We start from the raw sequence: 24,984 nt of genomic DNA, 5'->3' as shown, positions 1-24,984 counted from the left end.
AATGCGACGTTCGGTGGACATTACGGCAACAGAAGGGTTTCTGTGGACAAATGGACAAGCGTAGCACGCACAGAGAGAAAGTAGAGTAGTTGGAGGGTTAATTACCTGCTAGAGGCAATTAAATTGCCTTGTATGATCAGAATCCAACCGAGTTGCGTCAAAGCAAACAGTATCTCGGGCTTGTAGGAATGGAGACGAGTGTCGATGTTCTGCAATCCTCCGGGGCACTATGGCGGGTAGATGATAGCGACTCGCTAGCACAGGACTGCCGGACTTACGGAGATTCGACGTGATCCGGCTCGAAGGACCAGTTGTCGAGTAGCACAGCGAGCGGTAGCGGATCCAAAATTTTAGCGATAGGGAAATTCCAGATCACAACAGGTTCAGGTAAGTATCACCACTAGTTTTTCTTCCTTTTCAGGTTATCCCGGATGGCAGGCAACTTAGGCAGGTAAGTAAATCACTCACACGCGTTAACTTAACGAAATAACTTTATTTTCAGGTAACTTTCTTTACTTCACTTCTATTTTTCTTCAATTTAATAACAATGTTCACAAATTTCACTATTTCCACTCTTAATTCAATTATAAACTTTTCTCCGTGCAGTCCCCTCAATGACGTCCAAGTTCTTGCAGCATAAAAAGAGAGCGTGACACATGTCCCTAGGTTCCTTTTATATCAAGGTGTCCCGGAAGAAGGTGTGCAGCCATGGTAGTTCTCTTTCCATCTCATTTGGGCCATTATCGATGTCGACGAACGGGGGAGATAAGATGAATTGACAATATTTCTTTTGAGAAGCAGATGGCGCGCGTAGTCCCTTAATTCCCTTTTTCGTGGTTCACGAACACCCTGGAAGAACTCCTGATGTAATCCCCATAAGAAATTTTAATGCAATACCTAGAAAAACTTCTGATGTAATCCCTGGAGGTGTTCCAGTTGGAATTTATCCAAATTCCTGAAGGAATTCCTGACGAAATCTCTGATAAAACTCCTTTTAAAATTCCTAAAAAAATCTGATACATTTTCTGGTTAAACTCCTGATGTAATCTCCGGAGGGATTCCTGTTGGAATCTCTGAAGGAACTTCTGATGGAATCTCTAGAGTAACTCTTGATGGAATCCCCACTATTGATGAAATCACTGGAGAAATTCCTGATAAGATTCCAGGTGGAACTCCTGATAGAATCCCTAGATAATCTTCTTATGATATCCCTAAAAGAAATACTGATGGAATTCCTGATATAATCTTTGGAGGAGTTCCAGGCGAAATCTCTAAACAAACTCCTGATGGAATCCCTGGAGGAACACCAGATGAAATCTCCGGAAGAACTCTGATGGAAGCCCTAAAGGCATTCCTGATGGAATGACTGGAGGAGCTCCTGATGGAATCATCGGAGGAATTCCTTAAGATATTTTTTAAGGAACTCCTGATGAAATTATTGGAGTTAATCCCTATGAAATCTCTGGAAGAACTCCTGATGGAATACATAGAGGAACTCCTGATTCCCTGGAGAAATTCCAGGTGGAATCTTTGAAGGAACTCCAGATGGAATCCCAAGAGGAGTTCTTAGTGGAATTCCTAGAAGAACTTCTAATGAAATCCCCAGAAGAACTTCTGATGGAATTCCTTCAGGAACTTCCGATGGAAACCCCAATGGAACTCCTCATGGAATTATTCGTGGGATTCGTGATAGAATCTTTAGAAGAACTCCTTATGGAATTCCTGGAAGAGCTCAAGTTCAAAGCCTATTAACAACTTCTAATCTCTAGAGAATCTACTGATGGGATCCCTGTAGGAACTCCTGAAGAAACGTAAAAAAAATCCCTAGAGAAACACCTGATGGAATCCCATCCCATACTGAAGGAATTCCAGTTAATTCACTGGATGGAATCTTGATTGAGTTTCTGAGTGCCTCGTTTGGCAGTTATCTGTAGAAGACTTATCGCCAAGCGCCATACACAAATCCCAGCGTAGAAATAACAGTATAAATCCCCAAAATAAAACTCTACCGAATAGAAAGATCCAGCCAAACGGTATTCAATGAAAAGATATACGAGTGGAACAGAATTGAATCTTAAAGACCCGACGTTTTCCCAACAAGAACCGAAACGTTGGCGAGTATTTTAAAATAATCAACGCAAAGGTTTTCTAGACTGTATAGCCCATGCAGAAAGTTCGTCTATTTTTCGTCGCAGCCAAAGCTTATTTTTATCTTATTTGCACGCATTCTGAGTGTTTCTCGATGGTCCAAGCAGTTGAGTTCGGGATTTCACAACGCCGGAATGATTTTTTGTGCAATGAACATGCTGATTAAAGTGGATTACGGTTACTCAAGGGTGGAAGATCAATTTGGTGAGCTCATTTCATGCTTCTATTTTGCGTGTACGATATATTATGAAACGCTTTTTTTTATCATGACAACGGTAGAAATGCAACTAATATGAATGCAACGGTAGAAATGAACTTATATGCTACTTACATGTTTTACATTACAGTTTTAACCCCATACCTTTGGATTTGCCTTATTTTTATCATTTAAAAAAAAATAATTGTTCGACACTAAAAGTGTCGACTTATCATGATCACGTTGTCTTTGAAGTACTGATAACCATGGAGATGCAGAGTTGATCTATATTACTAGTAACAATGAATGTCACACTAACATTCCATCCCTTCCCGATGACCGTAAGGACGTGGCCGGCACCGTTATAAACTTTATAATGTTTGGAGTTCTCGAAAGTGTGCATTGAAGATGGAAAACTAGTCCCATGCTACATCTGTTGGTTCCTTGTGCAACTTCGATTATTCTGGTCAATCACGGAGCAAAAACTACGAATTGTACGGTCATCAATGCCTATTCTTAAGGATGAAATCTTGATTGAGCTCTTGGACGAACACCTGGTGGAATCATGGTGAATTATGGTAGAATTCCTAATGAAATTCCTGTAGCAGGAATGCCTGGTACAATCCCTGGAGGTATTCCTTGGTGAACTTTTGATGGAATTACAGGTAGAAATGCTGAAAGCTTCCTGGTGGAATTCTTGGAGGAGCTCCTTGATGAATCATTGGAAAAATTCTGGGTAGAATCATTGTAAGAGTACCTGTAGTAAATCTCTGCATGTATTTGTGTAGGAATTTTTGAAGAAATTTTTATAGAAAATCGGTGAAGGATTTCCAAAGAGGAATTTTTAAAAGGAGAATTTGTAGAGGAATTCCTGGTGAAATCGTAAAAAAATCCTGATACAATCTGTTTAAAAAATCCTGAAGTATCACTGGAAGAATTCTGAAATAAATCTTTGGAGGATTTTTTGGTGGAATTCTTGAAGGAAGGATTGGATGAATCACGGAACAAATCCCTCATGATGTTTTTGTATAAATCCCTGGAGGAATCTGTAGAAAAATACTAGAGATAATCACTAGAGAAATTTCTAGTGGAAGTTCTGAAACAAATCCTTTTGGAATTTAAGGAGGAGTCCTAGGAGAAAGCTCTGAAAAAAGTCCCTGGTTAAAATCTTGGGAGAATATCTGGTGATGAATTTCTTGGGGAATCCCCTGAGAAGTATCTGAAAGAATTCGTGATGTGAATTCTGGGTAATACGTGATGGAATACTTGAAAGGACGAAGGAAACCTTTGAAGAAATTGCCAACTATTTCGAATTTTGAACAGTTCTGCAATCACCCAAATCAAGAAAGTCGAGCTTTGTCAATGATGTTATTAACTCCAAGACGCATATTTTGGCAAACAATGTGTAAACAACAGGCTGCTGTTTACACATAGCCTATCTTCTTATTTTTTCGCATGTTCCATTCTCTCAGAATTTGATAAGAGATGAAAATAATTTTGCTGCGTAAACAACACAATAAATCCTTTGAAAAGGGCTCGTCGGGGGCTGGCCAACCGTTAGGCTTAGTTATAGTCAGTTGTTTACATTGTTTTCCTGATCGCTCGCCTCTAATGAAGACTACAAACGCTCTACTTAATTGGACCAAACTGGTCAATAGGTTAATGAGGTGAGCTTTGCGAGCGATAACCTTACGCATGTAACCGTAATCTTTGCCTTCGCCTCGACCTTCCTCACTATTTGATAGTTCCTTACAACATAGTTGTAATCGCAACAGTACCTACCAATCCCCTGCGATGATCACAATCACCAAGCTTGATAAGATGTACGCGCTAGTATTTCACTATTATTATTGTTAGCCAGGCACACCAGTACAAACTGGTTCTCCCAGTAGTGGCGGCAACTATTCAGTAAATCACATGCTTAACCCTTTGTCTGTGTTCTGAGGTCAATGTGACTTTATAGCGCTTTGAAGAGCTGTAACCTATTAGTGAATTTTTGTTTTGAACACGTTGGTGCGTTCACGTGAGTTTTTGTTTTTTGTGCGGTATTTTTATAAAACATCTAGAAGAAAAGTTTTCTATATAAATTTTCCTGAAATCAGTACGTTGTCTGTGCGTTGGAGTCATATAGACCCGAAATTCAAATTGCGATAACTTCATTCACTTACCATTCTAGTTTTTGTAAGTTAGTATTCATTTTTTATGAACAACAAACATTCGCTCCTCTTAACCTAAATATATGCAGCATGGTTTATTACTATCGATGAAATAAACTGAAGCTTATATTAGATGATTGAGAATCACTTCATGGGATATTTGAAATGTAACAGGGACATTATCAAAATCAAAAACAGCGTGAGTAACCAGCTACAAAGGGGACTAGAGTCGGTTAATAGCAAAGGCTTTGATAACGTAACTTTTTTTCTAGCACAGACAGAAGGTTATGGGCGCTAACACACTCAAAATGCCCTCAAGCAGCTGTTTACTGAGAACCTAAACAAAAACATTGCGCAATTTCAAGGGCAAACAGCTCCAACGTTTTATAGGCCTATCTATATGCTGATGGTGATACTCCGCAGGGTTTTGGTTACGAACCGTTAGTAGCGCGGCAAACGGCTTCCGTGTCTTATTGCTGAGTAGTGTTCACCGGTTTACTGATACGATACTGTGGGGTAAAAGTGAAAGTGATATTCGTCTGGAGCTTTGATTATGGCCGGTAATCGCACAGTTCGATTGGGATGCAGTCTAGGGCAGCGTATGGGTCTAGCGACCAGAGTGACACACCATGAAACAGAATGGGACAAAGCTCTTCCGTACAGCAAAATTCCCGCTCCGAGTGTGTTCAAGATGCTCAAGAATTTCGGACCAGGCGGTGAGTTTGTAACGGTGATCTTCGATGTCGAAATGCTCTATGTATGAAGGTTCCCTCATACAAGCTAAGCAACGAGTACCTATCTAGAGGAATGATAATAAACGTCCAGTCAAAAACCATTATGTGCTGTTGGATGAAGGTACAATAGTAGTTTACGGAACAAGTTGCAGAATGATGATTTTTACAGCACGAGTCGTAAATTTATCCTACGAGGCTTGCCGAGTAGGATGATTGCGACGAGTGCTGTAAAAATCGAGTTCTGCAACGAGTTACGTACAACATTTTTTGCAATTTCGTAGAAGACCACTTGAGGGTATCAGAAATTATATCGGAATGCATTCACCATCATTTCACAATTTCTGAAAAATTGTTGTGTAATGATTCATTACGCAACTCAAAACAGTTGCGTAATGAGAAAGCGTTGCGTAATGAATCATTACAGCACTGGTTTCAGTTAGGTAATGACTATTCCCGCACTGCATACTTCAGTGCAGGAAAGTAGGCCGTTTCATGACAGATTGGCGTGATGAAAAACAGCCTATTACGATGAGAAATTGCAAAAAATGCCATTTCAGAATCAATTTGGCAATGTCTAGAGTGGTAAACGGCGAATCTATTGGACATCTTACTGTGAAAAGGTAAACTCATAATTGGTCTACACATTGTGCCAAACGTATCTGCCTACGACTTCATGTTGAACAACATTTCATCTTCAGGTTGCTAATCAACCAGGAAATTGCGCAAACTTTAAAATGAATAGGTACAATAGTGGCAGCAGATTAAATCACACTCCCGGTATTCAATGTTCGTGTAAAAACTTGTAGCATAAACAAGTTATGAATGCTACCCAAACTGGATCCACCTCTACCTTCAGAGTTAGCTCCCCTGAGGTAAACCTAATAATCCCATAGATTTTTGCATAGAGCACAATCTTTAGAAACGGCCATACAGACAGCGAAATGCTGACATTTCACTATGTTGAAAGTGCTGTATCTTATCCTTCAGTACGACGACCAAATTGAACGATGATAATAAGCATGAGCATGGATGATCGTGCAATTAATTTGTTGCTGCAACATGACTGAACAGTAGGGGAACATAGTGCAATACACACTGATGGGGTAAAATGGCTCAACTTATTGGATTGTTTTTAATTTATGTTCTTTGGCAAACAATTTTAAAATATGTATACCTTAGAGTTGCCGCTACAATTTTGGCCATAAACATGTAGATCGTCCTTTTATTTCCCGGTAAAATTCAACAATTTTCCACTTTTTTGCCCAAGTCGTAAGCTATTCCGATGTTTTAATGAACAAATAATGATTGCCAACTCTTCGTTCTCCATACTAAATGGCGTTCTACCCCATAAATTTGGTGATTTTGAACCACCCCCATTTTTCAACCATATTTTCGGCACAATTTTAAATTTGGGTCATGTTTCCATAGTGGTAGCAAGCAAATATTGTAAAGTTACCGTTAAGACTTTGAAATGTCCTAAAATGTGGATCATAGCATGAGAAAACGACTCAAATCCTTAAGGTGATTATAGAACGAAGCCACAACTCAAATTTTCAAGAGCACAAGACTTAAGAACCAAACAGCGCTCCGCTTTGAAAATTTATCCCATTGGTTACCACACTGAAAATATATATTGTTTTCTACTACGAAATCGTTCGTTTGAACTACGAAATTATTCGTTGTTTTCTGCAACGAAACAGTTTCGTAGAATGTATGCAACCAGCTTCGTAATATGATTCAAGCTCGAAATCAAAACAAACAATGATTGTTATAATGTACTAAACATTTCGTAATCGAAATTCGCTTGTTTCGTATTCAGAACGAACATTTATACGCGCTTCTTCTTACCTCCCTCGGCTGCGGTCGTGTCATGTTGTATTTTACGGAATGTGTCTACGAAACCTTTCGTTGCAGAAAACAACGAATGATTTCATAGATTATACGATCAGTTTCGTAATACTAAACAATTCGTAATACGAACAATACGATAACGCACATCTACGAATTGTATATCGTACATCTTACGATTATTTCGTAAAGCCACTGAATCGCGAAATTCTGTCAAGTACAAATAACTCGTACAATGAATGGAAATAGCGTTATATGTACGAAATCTTGTTTTACGAAATGGATTTTGGATAAAATACGAAGAGATGTTTTCAGTGCACCAAGAAGCAAGCAATTTGATTGTTTTTCAACGCGAACTGTTGTCAGATTCTCCAGTCTTATGTATTTGAAAATTCAAAGTTTGGCTTCGTTTTATAATCACCTTTCAAAGCGGCATATTGGACAATTTTACCCTATGTATTAGCGAAATTATACAAATACGAATATGAATTATCGTCAGACTTTACTAAAGGACTTATGTAACAATCACATATTTTCTCTTCTCTCGTTCTCTTTCAGTTAGAACAGTGCAATACTAAAACTTTTGGGAAATTTTCCTCTGTAGATCGAAAAACAATGACCTTGGCTAGCGTTTCAAACAAAAAAACGCAACAGAAGAGGTTCATGTGGCTATTGAAGAGAAAGTGAACAAAGACAGCCACACAACGTTAGATACGTCGTTTTGAAAAGTAACACGAGAATGAAGCTTTGGGTCAGTTCACTTTTATCTTTGCTTATACAGTATTGGACAAAACATTTGCAACTTTTTCGATTTTCCATACAAAATGATTAACTTTGGTAAGCTATATCTCAGCTATTTATGGACCGATTTGAATGAAATTTTGGCAGAACATCAAACATAACTTGCATTTTAACATATATTTTTGAGTGATTTTTCCAATCACAAGGTCAAAAGCAGTAACGGTTTGACTAAAGTGAATTTTTTGACGATTTTTTATAAATGACATAACTAAACATTTTGAAGGAATAGCTTCATGGTATCTTCAGCAAAGTTGTAGCTGTTAACAAGATAAACAAGTTTGCTGAAGACAATTTGTGTGTGGAGCTATTAGATTTTGAGATAAATTGTTTTGAATTTTTCGTCGAAAATTACACTTTAGTTAAACCGTTATAACTTATAAACTCGTGATTGGGAAAATTATACAAACATATATGTTAAAATTCAAATTATATCTGATGTTCTGTGAAAATTTCATTCAAATCGGTCCATGAACAACTGAGATCTAGCTTACCAAAGTTGGTTATTTTGTATGGAAAATCGAAAAAGTTGCAAATGTTTTGTCCAATACTGTAGATATTTAGATTATTATGTATTTATCTAACGCATGGAACAGTGGATGCAATTTTAGTTATTAGCACGGCAATACAGTCACTATACATAGGTGAATAAATCACCATTCATGAATCGGATGATTTCAATACACAGAATTATGAATAATTTTAAACTTATCGCAAATTATAAAAGCATCATTTTTACTACAAATTCACATGATATGGTTGTACATTTATTTGCTTTTATCTCTTTTATCTGTTCAGATAGGAACTCACGCCGAGGACCTGGGATCATATCCCATCTCCGAGATTAGTCACTGACGACTAAAAAAGTTATAGTGACGACCTCATTCGGAGGGGAAGTAAAGCCGTTGGTCTCGAGATGAACTAGTCCAGGGTTAAATATCTCGTTAATAAAGATGAAAAAAAAAATCCTTCCATAATTTTACCTGTAATACCTCAAGGGATTCAATCACGAGTTCCTCTAAGATATTCTTTAGAAGTTCCTCCAGGGATTCCATCAGGAGAACTTCAAAAGTTTCCATCAGAAGTTCTTGTGAGGATTCCACTAGGAACTCCATCAAAAGTTCCCCCTGGGATTCCATCAGTAGTTACTCTAGGGATCAAGAGTTCTTCTAGACGTTCAATGACGAATTCGTAGTGGGATTCAATCAGTAGTACTTCTAAAGATTCTATCATTAATTCCATGAAGGATTCCACCAGTAGTTCTTCTTAGGATTTCAGCAGAATTTCCTTCAGCAATTCCATTACATCCAGTCTCTCTAGGAATTTTTTCAAGAGTTCCTCTAGGGATTTCATCACAAGTTCTTCTAGGAATTCCATCAGGAGGTTTTTCAGGGATTCTATCTGCAATTCCTCCAGGGCCCTGCAGGGATTTCATCAGGAGTTCCATTAGAAGTTCCTTCAGAAATTTTAGTTCCCCTGATTTTTAGAATTTGACGTTCGGATTATTTCTCTGAATGTTTCCAGATTAAATTCGGATATTACGGAATATAATTTTAGAAAATTCCTGGAAAAATCATTGAGCAATTTCTTGGGAAATTCTTGGAGAAAGTACCAAAGTAATCACAGGAAAAATTTGCAGATAATTCTCTGAAGAAGTTTCTAAATATATCTTTGGAAGAACTTTTAAAGCAATCCCAAAAAGAGTTCCTAAAGGATTCTCTAAGGTAATTCTTGGTGGATTCCTTGAAAAAAATCCTGCGGGAAATACTAGAAGGAATTGATGAACAAATTCCTTTAGTAATCCTCGGAAGAATTTCGGGTAGATTCTTGAAGAAATTCCAGATGAAATCCTTGGACAAATGCCTCTTAAGAACACCACGAAAAATCTTTGAAGGAATTTGTAAAATAATTTAAAGAAGATTCCCGAAGGATAACCAAGGGGAAACTCTCAAAAAATTGCAACTGCAATCCCTACAGAATTTCTGGTGGGTTCCTGGAGGAAGTTTGCAGTATTTTTGTGGAACCCCTTGAAGGCTTCCTTGTAAAAATTCTACGTAGAATCACTGCAAGAATTCCTGGGGTCAATCCCTGCATTTATTATTTTTATTAGGAATATTTGAAAGCATTTCTAGAGAAATCGTGTAGAATTCCTTGATGCAAAAAAAAAAGAATTTTTAGGGAAATCACTAGAAGAATCACTGGAAACTTTTTAATAGAAGGAATTCCTGGTAGAATGTTTGATGGAATTCCTTGAGAAATCTCATTAATAATTTCTCTAGGAATCCCTGGTGGAATCGCAAGAAAACAATCCTGAATAAATTAAGTTATTTATTATCTGTTCAATAGACATACAATTTCCTACTTATTCCTATGAAGGAAAAAAGACACAAAAAATATAAGCGTCTATTTAAGAAAGACACGATAAGATTTTTCATGGTTCTCTGAAATTTCTGGAAAATTATTTGATCAAATTTCTACTGATGTTCTGTAACAACATTCATAAAAATATTTAGAGCTGATTACGACGATTTCTTGGAAGATTCTTGGATAAAATAAAAAGGATAAAATTTACATTTCTTAATATGAATAATATAAAAAAGATGATCTAATAGATGATTCTTAAGACAGGACTTCTTTTAAGAGGCTTGGTAACTATTTTTAATAAAAGGTCTCTAAAGTTATATGAACCATTTTTTTCCTTATTTTGTATTCTGTGCAGGCTCTAAAGAAACCAGATACTATAACGGGCACAACAGGCTGTTTAAGAGTTTCGTCTCAGATTCCCAGAAAAAGGTATTAACAGAGTGATTTTTTTTTAGAATACTCTCAGGGATCTCTCCAAAAATTTTTCAGAAAATCCTAGAGAACTCCAAAGCTACTACCTCCAGTATTTCATCAGGTTTTACTTTGATTTTTTTTTCTAAAGCTATCCTTTTTTTTTTCTGAAAGTTTTGTTTAAAAATTCCCTACCGATTTCCAAAAACTTATTCAAGTTTTCACATCAATTAATACCACAGCAATTTTTCTAATATTTCCTCCAATCATTCATACACAATTTATGTAGAGTTTCGGCGGAATACTATTCTGAGATTTGGTTATCTAAGCTAATTTTTTCTAGAAAATCTTCGTAAACTTCCTCTATTGGACTCGCGGGTTATTTCAGCGATCCTTGTTTATTAAGGGTGACCTTAATATTTACACAAGTTTCAGAGGTTACTCTAGGTTTTTTCTTAGAAAAAAACTCACGGATTATTTTTCAAGAATTTATCTTGATATTTCACTGGAAAAATTCCTGGAAGAATTCATGAAAAAAAGGTTATTTATTAGATTTTTTTTTTGGAGAAATTCCATTTCTGTGATTCTCCTTTGGAAAATCAAGGCTGCATTCTTGGATACGTCATGAATTATTGAGGAATTCTTTAGAAAAAATCGTGGAGAAATTCCTTGGGAAATAATCACTAACTCAATTAGAAATTTCCGAAGTTTTTGAATTTGGGCAAATACCTGAACAAGTTTCTGGTGAAATTCCTAGAGAAAATCATGAAAAAAACACATACAGTAATACTTGTCGTAATGTCACGAAGAATTCTCAAAATAAGTTTAAGATCTTAGAGAAATATTCGCTCTGATGCTTTAAAGAATCCATTTCTTATCTTCTGGCTTCTATTAGGATACGTTTCAATTTATTGGTCCCTGTTTGGTCTTTTTCGGCCTCTTTTTGGTTTCTTAGGCTTTCTTAGCCTTCTGTCTGTGTGATGGGGTCAAATTGACCTCATAATTAAATTATAATAACTTCTTGAAATTCAATCGATTTTCAATTTTTCTGCTGTTTTGGAAAGAACATATAATTCTGTTTTACTACAAAACATGGGAAAATTCAAAAGGGGGTGGTTCTTGGCGGTCACTGAACCGTTCAAAAGATCCGATTCACTAAAGTGACTGTTTCGGATTGGATCCGTTCTCTAAAAGAAGCTAGTTATCTCTAGCAAGCTTAATCCCAGTTGGAACGTTACACCAGAAAGAAAAAGAAGAAGAATATGTAGCTTATGAACTGTCGTAATTACGTCTATCACTACCAAGATTCATATTCTAGATTCGTCTCATCATTCGCTCGTATCGACTTTCTGCAGGTCGCCAGTACAACGCCGGTCTCCCTGAGGTGTATCGCTTCTTCCGCGACAGCTACGGCGACCTGGTTCGGATGCCGGGCCTGTTCGGCAAACGGGATATGCTGCTGAGCTTCCATCCGGACGACTACGAAACGTTGTTTCGCAACGAGGGCCAATGGCCGCTGCGCCGAGGGCTGGACACTTTCGGATACTACCGGATGCACGTGCGTCCGGACGTGTTCAAGGGCAAAGGCGGATTGGTGGCTGAGTGAGTGTTGGATTTGTTGATAGTAGATTAGACGTTATGTGCCTTTCCATTGCAGTCAAGGAGAAAATTGGCAGAAATTCCGATCTACTGTTAATCCAGTCATGCTACAACCGAAAACTGTAAAGCTTTATGTCAATAAGCTGGACAAGGTTGCCCTTCAGCTAATGGGATTGTATGACTTTCAAGATTCAATCAACAAATAGATGAGTTTTCATAGTAAATCCTTTATTTTCAGAATGCTTAACATGCGTGACAGCAAAAACGAATTACCGGCGAATTTCAAGCAGTGGATCAATCGTTGGGCGTTGGAGTCCATGGGCGTCTTAGCGTTGGACACCCGATTTGGATTACTGGATAGCAAGCAGTCGGTGGAAGCGCAAATAATTGTCACCAATCTGCAGGAATTCTTCGAACTGACCTACCAGCTGGACGTTCTGCCCTCGATCTGGAGATACTACAAAACGGCATCGTTCAAGCGGTTGATTACGGTGCTTGACAGAATCACTGAGTACGTACTCTTCGGGATACGTTTGTTGCACCTTTGATAACAGATTTTATAACTTTCAGGATCGTTAAATCTAAAATAGAAGAAGCGGCAGCGAGATTGGAAAGTAACCCTTCAGCTCCCAGTGAAACCCAGAGTGTACTGGAAAAGCTGTTGAAAGTCGATCGAGACATTGCGTTCATCATGGCGTGCGATATGCTGATGGCTGGAGTTGATACGGTATTTTCCATTCCTAAACAGCGGTTCCCCGATGAAGGACGGTAATTGACTAGGTGTAAATAGCGTCTCTTAGCTTATGGGTAATTGATTCCAACATAGAATATCTTGACACTTTGAGGGCAAAGAAAGTTTATGTCTTGGACAAAGGTGTTCAACGTACCAAGATTTCATTAATCATTGCTCCAGGAATCGAAAATGGCAAACAAACTGCATTCAAGAATGTTTTTCAAGTAATTTTTCAATACTATATGAAGGGTATTTTCCCAAAACCAAGAAAATTTCAGGTTTTTGTGGTAGTTCTTGTCGTTTTTTAAAGCAAAACATTTGATTCTCAGATCCTTTTTTTGTATATCCTAAATATGTTGTGTGTTTTATATGTTATCTGTGCCTAACCATTTCGATCTCGGAAAAATCTCAAATACCGACCATTATTGAAACTCACATTATTTTTTAATATGCATGACACAAACATTTTGTGATTGACAATTCGTAGATTGACAATCATAATTTTAAAATTTCCATGATTAAAGATCCAGAAAATAGTTAAGTTAGTGTGTCCTCTAAAGGTTATAATTAATTATTTTCAAATGGTCCCGTGTTAGCTTTTTCGCCCCCTTTCTGAATGTTTCGCCCCCCAAATTCTGTTTTACAAATTTTCGCCCCCTGGAGCCGGAAAATCACCCCCCGGGGGGTGAATTGGCCCACTTTGGGAATCTCTGATTTACAGTATGTTTTATATTATTAAATAGTGGTCCCGGAAACTTCGTCTTGCTATCAAGTAGGCTTTTGTAGAAACGCCATTAAACGTACCATAAAAAATGACGGTTCCGTTCACAACCGTTTTTTTAACTTTAATCACTACGAAAACTCTGAGAGAATTATAAAAATCGTATAGCCCCTTCTTAAGCAGCATTCGATTCATATTTATATTGATGATGAGAACTGATTTGAGGACTGATCTGGTGTAGTTGTTAGAACACACGCCTCTCACGCCGAGGTCCTGGGATCGAATCTCATCCCCGACATAGTCACTTTTGACAAAAAAGGCAGTAGTGACGAATTCCTTCGGAAGAAAAACTAGAAGCTAGAAGCTAGAAGCTAGAAGCTAGAAGCTAGAAGCTAGAAGCTAGAAGCTAGAAGCTAGAAGCTAGAAGCTAGAAGCTAGAAGCTAGAAGCTAGAAGCTAGAAGCTAGAAGCTAGAAGCTAGAAGCTAGAAGCTAGAAGCTAGAAGCTAGAAGCTAGAAGCTAGAAGCTAGAAGCTAGAAGCTAGAAGCTAGAAGCTAGAAGCTAGAAGCTAGAAGCTAGAAGCTAGAAGCTAGAAGCTAGAAGCTAGAAGCTAGAAGCTAGAAGCTAGAAGCTAGAAGCTAGAAGCTAGAAGCTAGAAGCTAGAAGCTAGAAGCTAGAAGCTAGAAGCTAGAAGCTAGAAGCTAGAAGCTAGAAGCTAGAAGCTAGAAGCTAGAAGCTAGAAGCTAGAAGCTAGAAGCTAGAAGCTAGAAGCTAGAAGCTAGAAGCTAGAAGCTAGAAGCTAGAAGCTAGAAGCTAGAAGCTAGAAGCTAGAAGCTAGAAGCTAGAAGCTAGAAGCTAGAAGCTAGAAGCTAGAAGCTAGAAGCTAGAAGCTAGAAGCTAGAAGCTAGAAGCTAGAAGCTAGAAGCTAGAAGCTAGAAGCTAGAAGCTAGAAGCTAGAAGCTAGAAGCTAGAAGCTAGAAGCTAGAAGCTAGAAGCTAGAAGCTAGAAGCTAGAAGCTAGAAGCTAGAAGCTAGAAGCTAGAAGCTAGAAGCTAGAAGCTAGAAGCTAGAAGCTAGAAGCTAGAAGCTAGAAGCTAGAAGCTAGAAGCTAGAAGCTAGAAGCTAGAAGCTAGAAGCTAGAAGCTAGAAGCTAGAAGCTAGAAGCTAGAAGCTAGAAGCTAGAAGCTAGAAGCTAGAAGCTAGAAGCTAGAAGCTAGAAGCTAGAAGCTAGAAGCTAGAAGCTAGAAGCTAGAAGCTAGAAGCTAGAAGCTAGAAGCTAGAAGCTAGAAGCTAGAAGCTAGAAGCTAGAAGCTAGAAGCTAGAAGCTAGAAGCTAGAAGCTAGAAGCTAGAAGCTAGAAGCTAGAAGCTAGAAGCTAGAAGCTAGAAGCTAGAAGCTAGAAGCTAGAAGCTAGAAGCTAGAAGCTAGAAGCTAGAAGCTAGAAGCTAGAAGCTAGAAGCTAGAAGCTAGAAGCTAGAAGCTAGAAGCTAGAAGCTAGAAGCTAGAAGCTAGAAGCTAGAAGCTAGAAGCTAGAAGCTAGAAGCTAGAAGCTAGAAGCTAGAAGCTAGAAGCTAGAAGCTAGAAGCTAGAAGCTAGAAGCTAGAAGCTAGAAGCTAGAAGCTAGAAGCTAGAAGCTAGAAGCTAGAAGCTAGAAGCTAGAAGCTAGAAGCTAGAAGCTAGAAGCTAGAAGCTAGAAGCTAGAAGCTAGAAGCTAGAAGCTAGAAGCTAGAAGCTAGAAAGCTAGAAGCTAGAAGCTAGAAGCTAGAAGCTAGAAGCTAGAAGCTAGAAGCTAGAAGCTAGAAGCTAGAAGCTAGAAGCTAGAAGCTAGAAGCTAGAAGCTAGAAGCTAGAAGCTAGAAGCTAGAAGCTAGAAGCTAGAAGCTAGAAGCTAGAAGCTAGAAGCTAGAAGCTAGAAGCTAGAAGCTAGAAGCTAGAAGCTAGAAGCTAGAAGCTAGAAGCTAGAAGCTAGAAGCTAGAAGCTAGAAGCTAGAAGCTAGAAGCTAGAAGCTAGAAGCTAGAAGCTAGAAGCTAGAAGCTAGAAGCTAGAAGCTAGAAGCTAGAAGCTAGAAGCTAGAAGCTAGAAGCTAGAAGCTAGAAGCTAGAAGCTAGAAGCTAGAAGCTAGAAGCTAGAAGCTAGAAGCTAGAAGCTAGAAGCTAGAAGCTAGAAGCTAGAAGCTAGAAGCTAGAAGCTAGAAGCTAGAAGCTAGAAGCTAGAAGCTAGAAGCTAGAAGCTAGAAGCTAGAAGCTAGAAGCTAGAAGCTAGAAGCTAGAAGCTAGAAGCTAGAAGCTAGAAGCTAGAAAGCTAGAAGCTAGAAGCTAGAAGCTAGAAGCTAGAAGCTAGAAGCTAGAAGCTAGAAGCTAGAAGCTAGAAGCTAGAAGCTAGAAGCTAGAAGCTAGAAGCTAGAAGCTAGAAGCTAGAAGCTAGAAGCTAGAAGCTAGAAGCTAGAAGCTAGAAGCTAGAAGCTAGAAGCTAGAAGCTAGAAGCTAGAAGCTAGAAGCTAGAAGCTAGAAGCTAGAAGCTAGAAGCTAGAAGCTAGAAGCTAGAAGCTAGAAGCTAAGAAGCTAGAAGCTAGAAGCTAGAAGCTAGAAGCTAGAAGCTAGAAGCTAGAAAGCTAGAAGCTAGAAGCTAGAAGCTTAGAAGCTAGAAAGCTAGAAGCTAGAAGCTAGAAGTAGAGCTAGAAGCTAGAAGCTAGAAGCTAGAAGCTAGAAGCTAGAAGCTAGAAGCTAGAAGCTAGAAGCTAGAAGCTAGAAGCTAAGCTAGAAGCTAGAAGCTAGAAGCTAGAAGCTAGAAGCTAGAAGCTAGAAGCTAGAAGCTAGAAGCTAGAAGCTAGAAGCTAGAAGCTAGAAGCTGAAGCTAGAAGCTAGAAGCTAGAAAGCTAGAAGCTAGAAGCTAGAAGCTAGAAGCTAGAAGCTAGAAGCTGAAGCTAGAAGCTAGAAGCTAGAAGCTAGAAGCTAGAAGCTAGAAGCTAGAAGCTAGAAGCTAGAAGCTAGAAGCTAGAAGCTAGAAGCTAGAAGCTAGAAGCTAGAAGCTAGAAGCTAGAAGCTAGAAGCTAGAAGCTAGAAGCTAGAAGCTAGAAGCTAGAAGCTAGAAGCTAGAAGCTAGAAGCTAGAAGCTAGAAGCTAGAAGCTAGAAGCTAGAAGCTAGAAGCTAGAAGCTAGAAGCTAGAAGCTAGAAGCTAGAAGCTAGAAGCTAGAAGCTAGAAGCTAGAAGCTAGAAGCTAGAAGCTAGAAGCTAGAAGCTAGAAGCTAGAAGCTAGAAGCTAGAAGCTAGAAGCTAGAAGCTAGAAGCTAGAAGCTAGAAGCTAGAAGCTAGAAGCTAGAAGCTAGAAGCTAGAAGCTAGAAGCTAGAAGCTAGAAGCTAGAAGCTAGAAGCTAGAAGCTAGAAGCTAGAAGCTAGAAGCTAGAAGCTAGAAGCTAGAAGCTAGAAGCTAGAAGCTAGAAGCTAGAAGCTAGAAGCTAGAAGCTAGAAGCTAGAAGCTAGAAGCTAGAAGCTAGAAGCTAGAAGCTAGAAGCTAGAAGCTAGAAGCTAGAAGCTAGAAGCTAGAAGCTAGAAGCTAGAAGCTAGAAGCTAGAAGCTAGAAGCTAGAAGCTAGAAGCTAGAAGCTAGAAGCTAGAAGCTAGAAGCTAGAAGCTAGAAGCTAGAAGCTAGAAGCTAGAAGCTAGAAGCTAGAAGCTAGAAGCTAGAAGCTAGAAGCTAGAAGCTAGAAGCTAGAAGCTAGAAGCTAGAAGCTAGAAGCTAGAAGCTAGAAGCTAGAGCTAGAAGCTAGAAGCTAGAAGCTAGAAGCTAGAAGCTAGAAGCTAGAAGCTAGAAGCTAGAAGCTAGAAGCTAGAAGCTAGAAGCTAGAAGCTAGAAGCTAGAAGCTAGAAGCTAGAAGCTAGAAGCTAGAAGCTAGAAGCTAGAAGCTAGAAGCTAGAAGCTAGAAGCTAGAAGCTAGAAGCTAGAAGCTAGAAGCTAGAAGCTAGAAGCTAGAAGCTAGAAGCTAGAAGCTAGAAGCTAGAAGCTAGAAGCTAGAAGAGCTAGAAGCTAGAAGCTAGAAGCTAGAAGCTAGAAGCTAGAAAGCTAGAAGCTAGAAGCTAGAACTAGAAGCTAGAAGCTAGAAGCTAGAAGCTAGAAGCTAAAGAAAGCTAGAAGCTAGAAGCTAGAAGCTAGAAGCTAGAAGCTAGAAGCTAAAGAAAGCTAGAAAGAACTAGAAGCTAGAAAAAGCTAGAAGCTAGAAGCTAGAAGCTAAAAAGAAGCTAGAAGCTAGAAGCTAAAAGAAAGCTAGAAGCTAGAAAAAGCTAGAAGCTAGAAGCTAGAAAAAGTAGAAGCTAGAAGCTAGAAGCTAGAAGCTAGAAAAAGCTAGAAGCTAGAAACTAGAAGCTAGAAGCTAGAAGCTAGAAGCTAGAAGCTAGAAGCTAGAAGCTAGAAGCTAGAAGCTAGAAGCTAGAAGCTAGAAGCTAGAAGCTCAAATTTTAGCAAATCCTCATGAAAATCTTTCATTGTATTACAGATTACACATGGCATGCAGTGATAGATTTTCTTAAGCGTTACTTTAATTTTATTGATCGTTGCTGATTTCGAAAATTTGCACAACGATGATGGTTATTTTCCTCTTAAATGCCATAAAACGGCTTGAAAATGCTTAAACATATTGAAATAGCTTTGTACAGCTTGAAATTGTTTTAAATGGCCTAAAATTATTGCAAATTTTCAAACCAAGTTTTTTTTTTGTTAAAAATCGAAAGAATTTTCATAAAAATCTATCACTGCATTACACTTGCAATCTGTAATGCAGTGATAGATTCCCATGAGGATTTTCTGAATTTGAACAAAAAAAAAACTGGTTTTTGTCTTTCGATGATTGCTGATGGTCGAATGATGGATTCTTGTGCCTTAAAACGGCTGAAAACGGCTTCAAAAGGTTTAGCATTTTGAATGGCTTTATATTAGGGTGTGGCTTATTTTTCAAAAGTTGTCAAAATGAAAAAATCAAATTCCTTGGAAATATAAAAGTTTTTTTTGTCGGAAATTGCAGTTTTGCTATGAAACTTAAATTCATGAAAATCTTGTTTTAATTACGAGTTAAAAAAACATATTTTTTTTAACATGTGCAAAAATATTTATGTTCCAAAATTATTTAAAAATTGTTGCTAAGCCCTTTTCAAAGGTTTATTAAATGATAAAAACCAGTTTCAGCTTTAGAGATAATGTTTAACCGGCAAAATTTTGAAAAAAAACTGGCGTTTTTCGTAACATGTTTTTTGCAGTTTTCGTTGGAAAACTTGGTCAAAACAATTTTTTAGTGAACTGTGTTGTATGAACAATTTTAAAACAACTTAATTCGCTCCGAAAACATGTAAAAAGATTTGGAATCGATTGAGTTATACTGCAGTTATGGTGAAACAGAAATGAAATTTTAAGTAAAATGAGGAAAAATGTGGAGTAAACTACTATTAATTAAAACTAGGCCAGATTTTAGACAAATTTGGTGCTCTACAAAGTTTTCATAAATTTATTTTCCAAGAGAATGATGCTCAAAGTTTTAAAATTGGTTGAAAAAAAAAAACAAAGTTATGAAGTTTCTCTTTTTCTGTGATTTGAATTCAGAAAAGCACACGAATTTTTGGTTTTGATAACTTTTGAAAAATAAGCCGCACCTACTATATATGGCTTAAATAATTAGAAACAGTTTAAACTTCACAGCTTAGTGTTTTAATGAGCGCTTTCATAGTTACAGTTGAACCTCCATGAATCGATGTTCCATGACTCGATATCGACTCATGGAACCATATTTAAAACAAAATTTCATGCTTACTACGATGGTCCCCACAAACAGTTTTTCCATAGCATTTGTTTCCACGACTCGATATTTCCATGAGTCGATGGTCCCTTCAGATATCAACTCATGGAGGTTTGACTGTATTTACTAGGAGCTTTCTTTAACGATGGTTTGTAATACTAGTACAGAACATGAAACCCCTTGATCTACTGAAAAACTTTTCCAAAGACCATATTTTTAGGTAATCTTGATCCTGGACAATTCGCAAATCAAAAATTTAGTGATTAATAGCGCCGAGTGAAAACCCTATTGAACAACTTTGGCGGCGTCATCATATTGCAAAGGTTCCACATACTGAAAGTTATCATTTATATCGAAAACGCCTTGAACCGTTGATATATATTTCATGTTGGAACTAATCAATCGAAATCTCATAAGCAACGGGTCTCTGTTAGGTGGTTCTTCCCGTACGAAGTACGTTTTACATCGAGGGATAACTGTAACTATCCAATAATTCTCTAACAATATGAAAATATTTCCCCGCAGACAGGAGCGGGAGTCACCGGTATCCTGTACTGCCTTGCCACCAACCCAGACAAACAGGCCAAGCTTCGGGAGGAGATACGAACCATCCTGCCGAATAAGGACTCTGCGTTGACACCGGAGAACATGCACAACCTTCCGTATCTTCGGGCATGCGTCAAAGAGTGCATCCGGTTGTGTCCACCGGTTTCGGCAAACGTCCGGGCCACGGGCAAAGACCTAGTCCTTCGAGGTTATCAGGTTCCAAAGGGGGTATGACGACGACTGTTAATTGCGTTTGTTATCATTAACTGAAGTTCATCTCAACGCTTTATTTTCAGACTGACGTGGCAATGAGCTCCATGATTCTACAGAACGACGAGCGGTTCATGACACGTGCCAAGGAGTTCATCCCGGAGCGGTGGCTCAAGTTGGACGACTATCCGAGCGTTCAGGATGCCCATCCGTTTCTGATTTTGCCGTTCGGGTTTGGAGTTCGGACCTGCATTGGGCGGCGATTGGCCATGTTGGAGATGGAGATTCTCACTGCCCGCATAACGCGCCTATTTGAGTATCGGTGGAACTATGGGGAGCTGAAGATTCGCGGGAACTTGGTCAACATGCCCATCAACGAGCTCAAGTTTCAGATGACGGAGGTGGAAGATTAGTTTTTAGAGTACTTTTTAAGTAACTTAAGGTTTACTATAAGGTCGTGATATATGTTGAATGCAAAAAGTTTTGTCATAATTAGGGTAATAATTTCAAGAAAAATATAAATCAAACACAGTAAGTTAAATAATTTCTGCTCTAGCATTTGATCACCATATACAAAAACGTTATATCACAATCCCCACCCATATCCTTACCCAAAACTCGTGTAATTCACCTTTTCGTGGTACGTTATGGGGTAAAGATCTACCTGTGAACCCTAGTCCTGACTGCTTAAAACCAAGAGAGCAGGATGTTGCAGTAATCAAAGTTTGATGACTGAAATGCAAAAGGTTTCTGCAGTCAACTCTCAATAACTCGATTTGAAGGGACCATCGGGTTAGGGAGGTATCGAGTTAAAGAACACAAAACCAGTGCAAATGCGATCCAAGGGACCATCGAGGTAGCTATGAAAACCAACTTTTACTATGGTTCTTTAAGGCGAAGTAGGCCGTCATTGAAATTTGTATGTGTCGTTGATGATTGTTGCTAATTCATCTCACGATTTCGAATCAAAGAAAATCAGTTGGTTTTGCACTGACACAGCCGAAAAATTATTAGCATACTCTATGTATGTTAGCGCGTACAGTGATACTTTTTCAAGTCAAAAATAACTATCAAGACTGTATTTTATCACTTTGAAATGCAAGCTGAAAATTCATCATTGCTGCCAAAGCGAATGACGGGCTACTTAGCCTTAACTTGATATCGAGTAAGGTAGAGAATTGACCATATAAGAAAAACACTCAATTTTCTATGTTAATTTATAATGTAATTTGAGAAAGAAAATATAGGTTAAATACGTAAGTAGAGTAATTTCTGCTTCCGCACTCTATCAACACTTACAGAAACTGCCACTGACAAATTCGTATTAATTGGGCGTGGAGCGAACCTTCTTCGGTGCCCACTTTCTCCCTGGCGTTAGGTTGAGCTTCTTGTTCACTGGAATCTTACATTGAGCAGGGCCATCCACAGCTTGACCGTCAACTTCCTGCTGTTCCAACATGAGCTCGGGTACTTCTGATGGTCTGACAGGCGGAGAGGATTGAAAATTTTCACTACGGCGCTGCAAAAAGTTGTGAAATGTACATCAATTCAGGTAAAGATACATCGAAGTCAATCCTCAACTCTTCAAGACTACACATCTAGAGAACCAGCTGTCTGGTTCTCTAGATTTGTGCTTCTGAAGATTTGAGGATCCGATTCATCTTCAGTACCCTATGACTACTTACCGCAAGAAGATTGACAATTTCCTTAAGGTTTTCGCGATTGCTCTTAAGTTGCACTAGCACTTCCGCAGCTGTTTGGGGATCGATGTTATTCTGCGAATGAAATCAAAGAGAAATTTTAAGCCAACATCCACAGATCACTAAACGATTGTCTACTAACCCGCCTTCGATATCTTCTCACACATTCCCATGAGAGAACAATTCCCATCAAGGCAATAATGACAAGCGTGGCACCATACATCAATGTTTCGAACCGGAAATTTTCATCTGTGTCGAAAAAGAATCGAATTCTACGCCAAATGTGCTCCCAAGGGCCGACCTCTTCCTGGGCCACAAACATTTGCCACGAGTGCTTTAGAAATTTTATCGGATCCATTTGACACGTGAGAAATTTTCTTCGAGAAGTGAAACACCAGCTGGGGTTAGAAAGCTGTCCAAATTCATGTCATCGTCGGTTACTAGGATTTGCACGAATTTCGTAGCTTGCTGTCTTGTTTTCTCATGAAATCAAAATTGTGTGACCTAAAAAAAGGCCATTTTCGACAGACTTACATTCATTCTTTGGATTTCTCCTAGGAATAAATCCGGTGAACGAGGAGCTTTAAACTGCTGCAAGATGGTTCTGGAAAACATCCTCATAATAGAAGGCGTTTATGCTTGTGATGGAAATTGTCACCAATATCTTCTGGGATCGCACAAAGAATTCAAAAAGAGATTAATTTAGAAAATACTGCACGTGTTCCTTTAGATTTTTTTCAAACAATGCATCGTGGGATTATTCCTGCAGTTTCTTTCAGGGATTTTATGTTAATGAATCTACAGTGATGACCCGATTTTGTCCGCCTCCGATTTTGTCTACCCCCGATTTTATCTACCCCCGATTTTAGCACCCTTTTTCACCCGATTTTGTCTACCCTCGATTTAAGCATCCTTTTTTGCCCGATTTCGTCAACCTAAGATTGATATTTATTTTAATCAGAGTAAGCACGTCTATACTGGCAATATTGGGTGTATAAAGTCAATTATGACCTTGGCCAAGTCTATACAAGCATTTAAAGACCGACATTTTGAAATTTGAAATTTTTAATCATTATCCAAGAAACTGATCAATGTTACCTTGGATTACGGTAAATAGAAAATGGAAGAAAAAAAACAATGTTTATATCTACAAAATCATAAAACTAAGTCCTTAAGTTAAAATAAACCTTGAATTCAGTCGAAAATTTTTTACCCGATTTTAGCTCTTTTCCGATTTTATCAACACTAAATGTATCATGAGGCTGACAAAATCGGGACATTACTGAACTTCAAAAAGTTCAATATAAGTATTTCATCAGGAAACGATACAGAAATATGACTCGCAGTTCCTCAATTGTTCCCTTCACTTATTAGTCCAATTACTTTCTCATGAATTCAAGATACTATCCAAAAATATATTCAGTAATTTCACCTGAAATGTTCAGAAGCTCGTCCAGGTTTTCTCTCAAGAGGTCTTTCAAAAGTTTTCCGGGTATGTATCCAAACAGTTCATCACGAGTTCACTCAGAAACTTCTCCACAATTACTTCCAGTAAATTTCTTGATTCATCTATGGAGTCAAATTAATATATGGGGCAATTATATGAAGATTTCTTAAACAAAATCATAGAGGTATCTTGAGAACGATTTCTGGTGAAATTAGCGAATAAAAACATCACATCTGTATCGGTCCATGATCATGCAATGTTTCGCAAGTTGTAACAAGCTTGATTAATAACAGCAGCGTACAAGAGCCCCAAAGAGAGGCGGTGATAAAATTCATTTCTCTCGCTTATTTACCATTGCAGGTAGGTGTATCGTTTAACAGGCGTGAGAAACAATCTCTAAACATCAGATAGCAATACTGTTCCTCAGGATTGAAGCTGGTTTAGATGGGTTTTATCATGTACCGTAATCCGGGGTATCATTGATCGAAATGACTCATCTAGTAAAAAGTACGTTTCATCTTTTATTGATGGAACATTTCCAAATCATGAATGGTGCTCCTCTTTCTTATATTCAGGAGCAAATGAAAGCGAAGATTTTTGCGAAAATTGCGTGTAATAAGTTGGGCGTAAATTTGTCAACTTTTCGAAACAATGATTTCAATGGGTATGGATGATGGTACCGAAGATTCGTGTCTCACATAAGTTCTGCAAACGAAATGAGCAAGAAAAAAGTAACGACATTTTCAATATTACTGAATGCTGTTTATATAGGCGATCAATGTTACCCCATATCAGCTAAATCAAAAAATCACTTAAAACATTTTTTTAAACATGCTTAAATCTTCCAAAAAAACAGAATGCAGTATGCAGTCACGAGCTATGGCTGGCAGTACTTGTTTTAAGAATATTAAATTTGCAACATTTGCATTTTCAAATAAAATATTTAAGAAATATTCAAAAAAAAATGTTCAATGTTACCTCGGATTACGGGGTTCGCGAAGAGCAGGAAAATATTCATTTCGATCATCTTCATGCGGGCTCGAAACAATCACGCTAAACTTGCTCCGCTCAAAAATGAGTGCCGAGCGCACAACACTGGCCTCTTTTCGTGCAGCATAGATTCTGTGTAAAGGGGCTGTTGCGGGAGGTGTTGGATATCATTTTCGGACCGACGCTTACAGCAAAGCACGACATGGATTTTGTCTTTCATCAGCTAAAAAGCTAAAAAAATATTTTATTTCTAAAACTATTCCTTCTAAATATAGCCTACTTACATTTTCGGTGCCTTGTTAACATTTATCCAGGGGAAGATAATTAATCCCTCTACTATTTTGCAACACAAAATTAGTAAAATTTCCATAACTTTTCTGATTCAAGATATTTTGCTACATTTTTCACGAAACTTTATCGGTTATGAAAACTAGTCGTTTGGATTAGTTATAATTTATTTATTTGGTTTCACATCACTTATCTTGATAAAACCTCGCCAACAATATTTCGCCAATTCAATTGGTTCATGGCCGCTTCTCTTAATCCTCGACTGCGATCCACGCTCTCCAGGTCCTGGTGCACCTGGTCAATCCACCTAGATCGCTGT

General features: G+C 38.2%; 2 protein-coding genes across 3 annotated transcripts; one reads left to right on the top strand and one right to left on the bottom strand.

The window, feature by feature from the left end:
* The first annotated feature begins 4,835 nt into the window (after window positions 1-4,835).
* LOC5568413 (cytochrome P450 CYP12A2) lies at window positions 4,836-20,784 on the top strand. 2 transcript variants are annotated; one of them, XM_001658015.3, is made up of 7 exons: window positions 4,836-5,216; window positions 12,011-12,257; window positions 12,313-12,429; window positions 12,493-12,765; window positions 12,825-12,981; window positions 20,010-20,258; window positions 20,327-20,784. In XM_001658015.3, exons 1-7 carry the CDS (start codon window positions 5,054-5,056, stop codon window positions 20,651-20,653), a joined length of 1,533 nt encoding a protein of 510 aa, XP_001658065.2. In that variant the 5' UTR covers window positions 4,836-5,053; the 3' UTR covers window positions 20,654-20,784. The 2 variants fall into 2 exon arrangements, with proteins under 2 accessions (XP_001658065.2, XP_021696975.1); XM_021841283.1 differs by lacking the exon at window positions 4,836-5,216 and adding an exon at window positions 5,787-5,854.
* Window positions 20,785-21,443: 659 nt separating this feature from the next.
* Window positions 21,444-22,416, bottom strand: LOC110675666. The gene is made up of 3 exons (XM_021841262.1): window positions 22,083-22,416; window positions 21,926-22,015; window positions 21,444-21,759 (listed from the first exon to the last, which is right to left on the bottom strand). Exons 1-3 carry the CDS (start codon window positions 22,296-22,298, stop codon window positions 21,565-21,567), a joined length of 501 nt encoding a protein of 166 aa, XP_021696954.1. The 5' UTR covers window positions 22,299-22,416; the 3' UTR covers window positions 21,444-21,564.
* Window positions 22,417-24,984: the final 2,568 nt, after the last annotated feature.

The sequence above is a fragment of the Aedes aegypti genome, chromosome 1, assembly GCF_002204515.2.
Source record: "Aedes aegypti strain LVP_AGWG chromosome 1, AaegL5.0 Primary Assembly, whole genome shotgun sequence".
In the NCBI taxonomy this organism is placed as follows: domain Eukaryota; kingdom Metazoa; phylum Arthropoda; class Insecta; order Diptera; family Culicidae; genus Aedes; species Aedes aegypti.
Note: the sequence above shows the minus strand (reverse complement) of the source record. Positions and strands in the feature narration are given on the sequence as shown.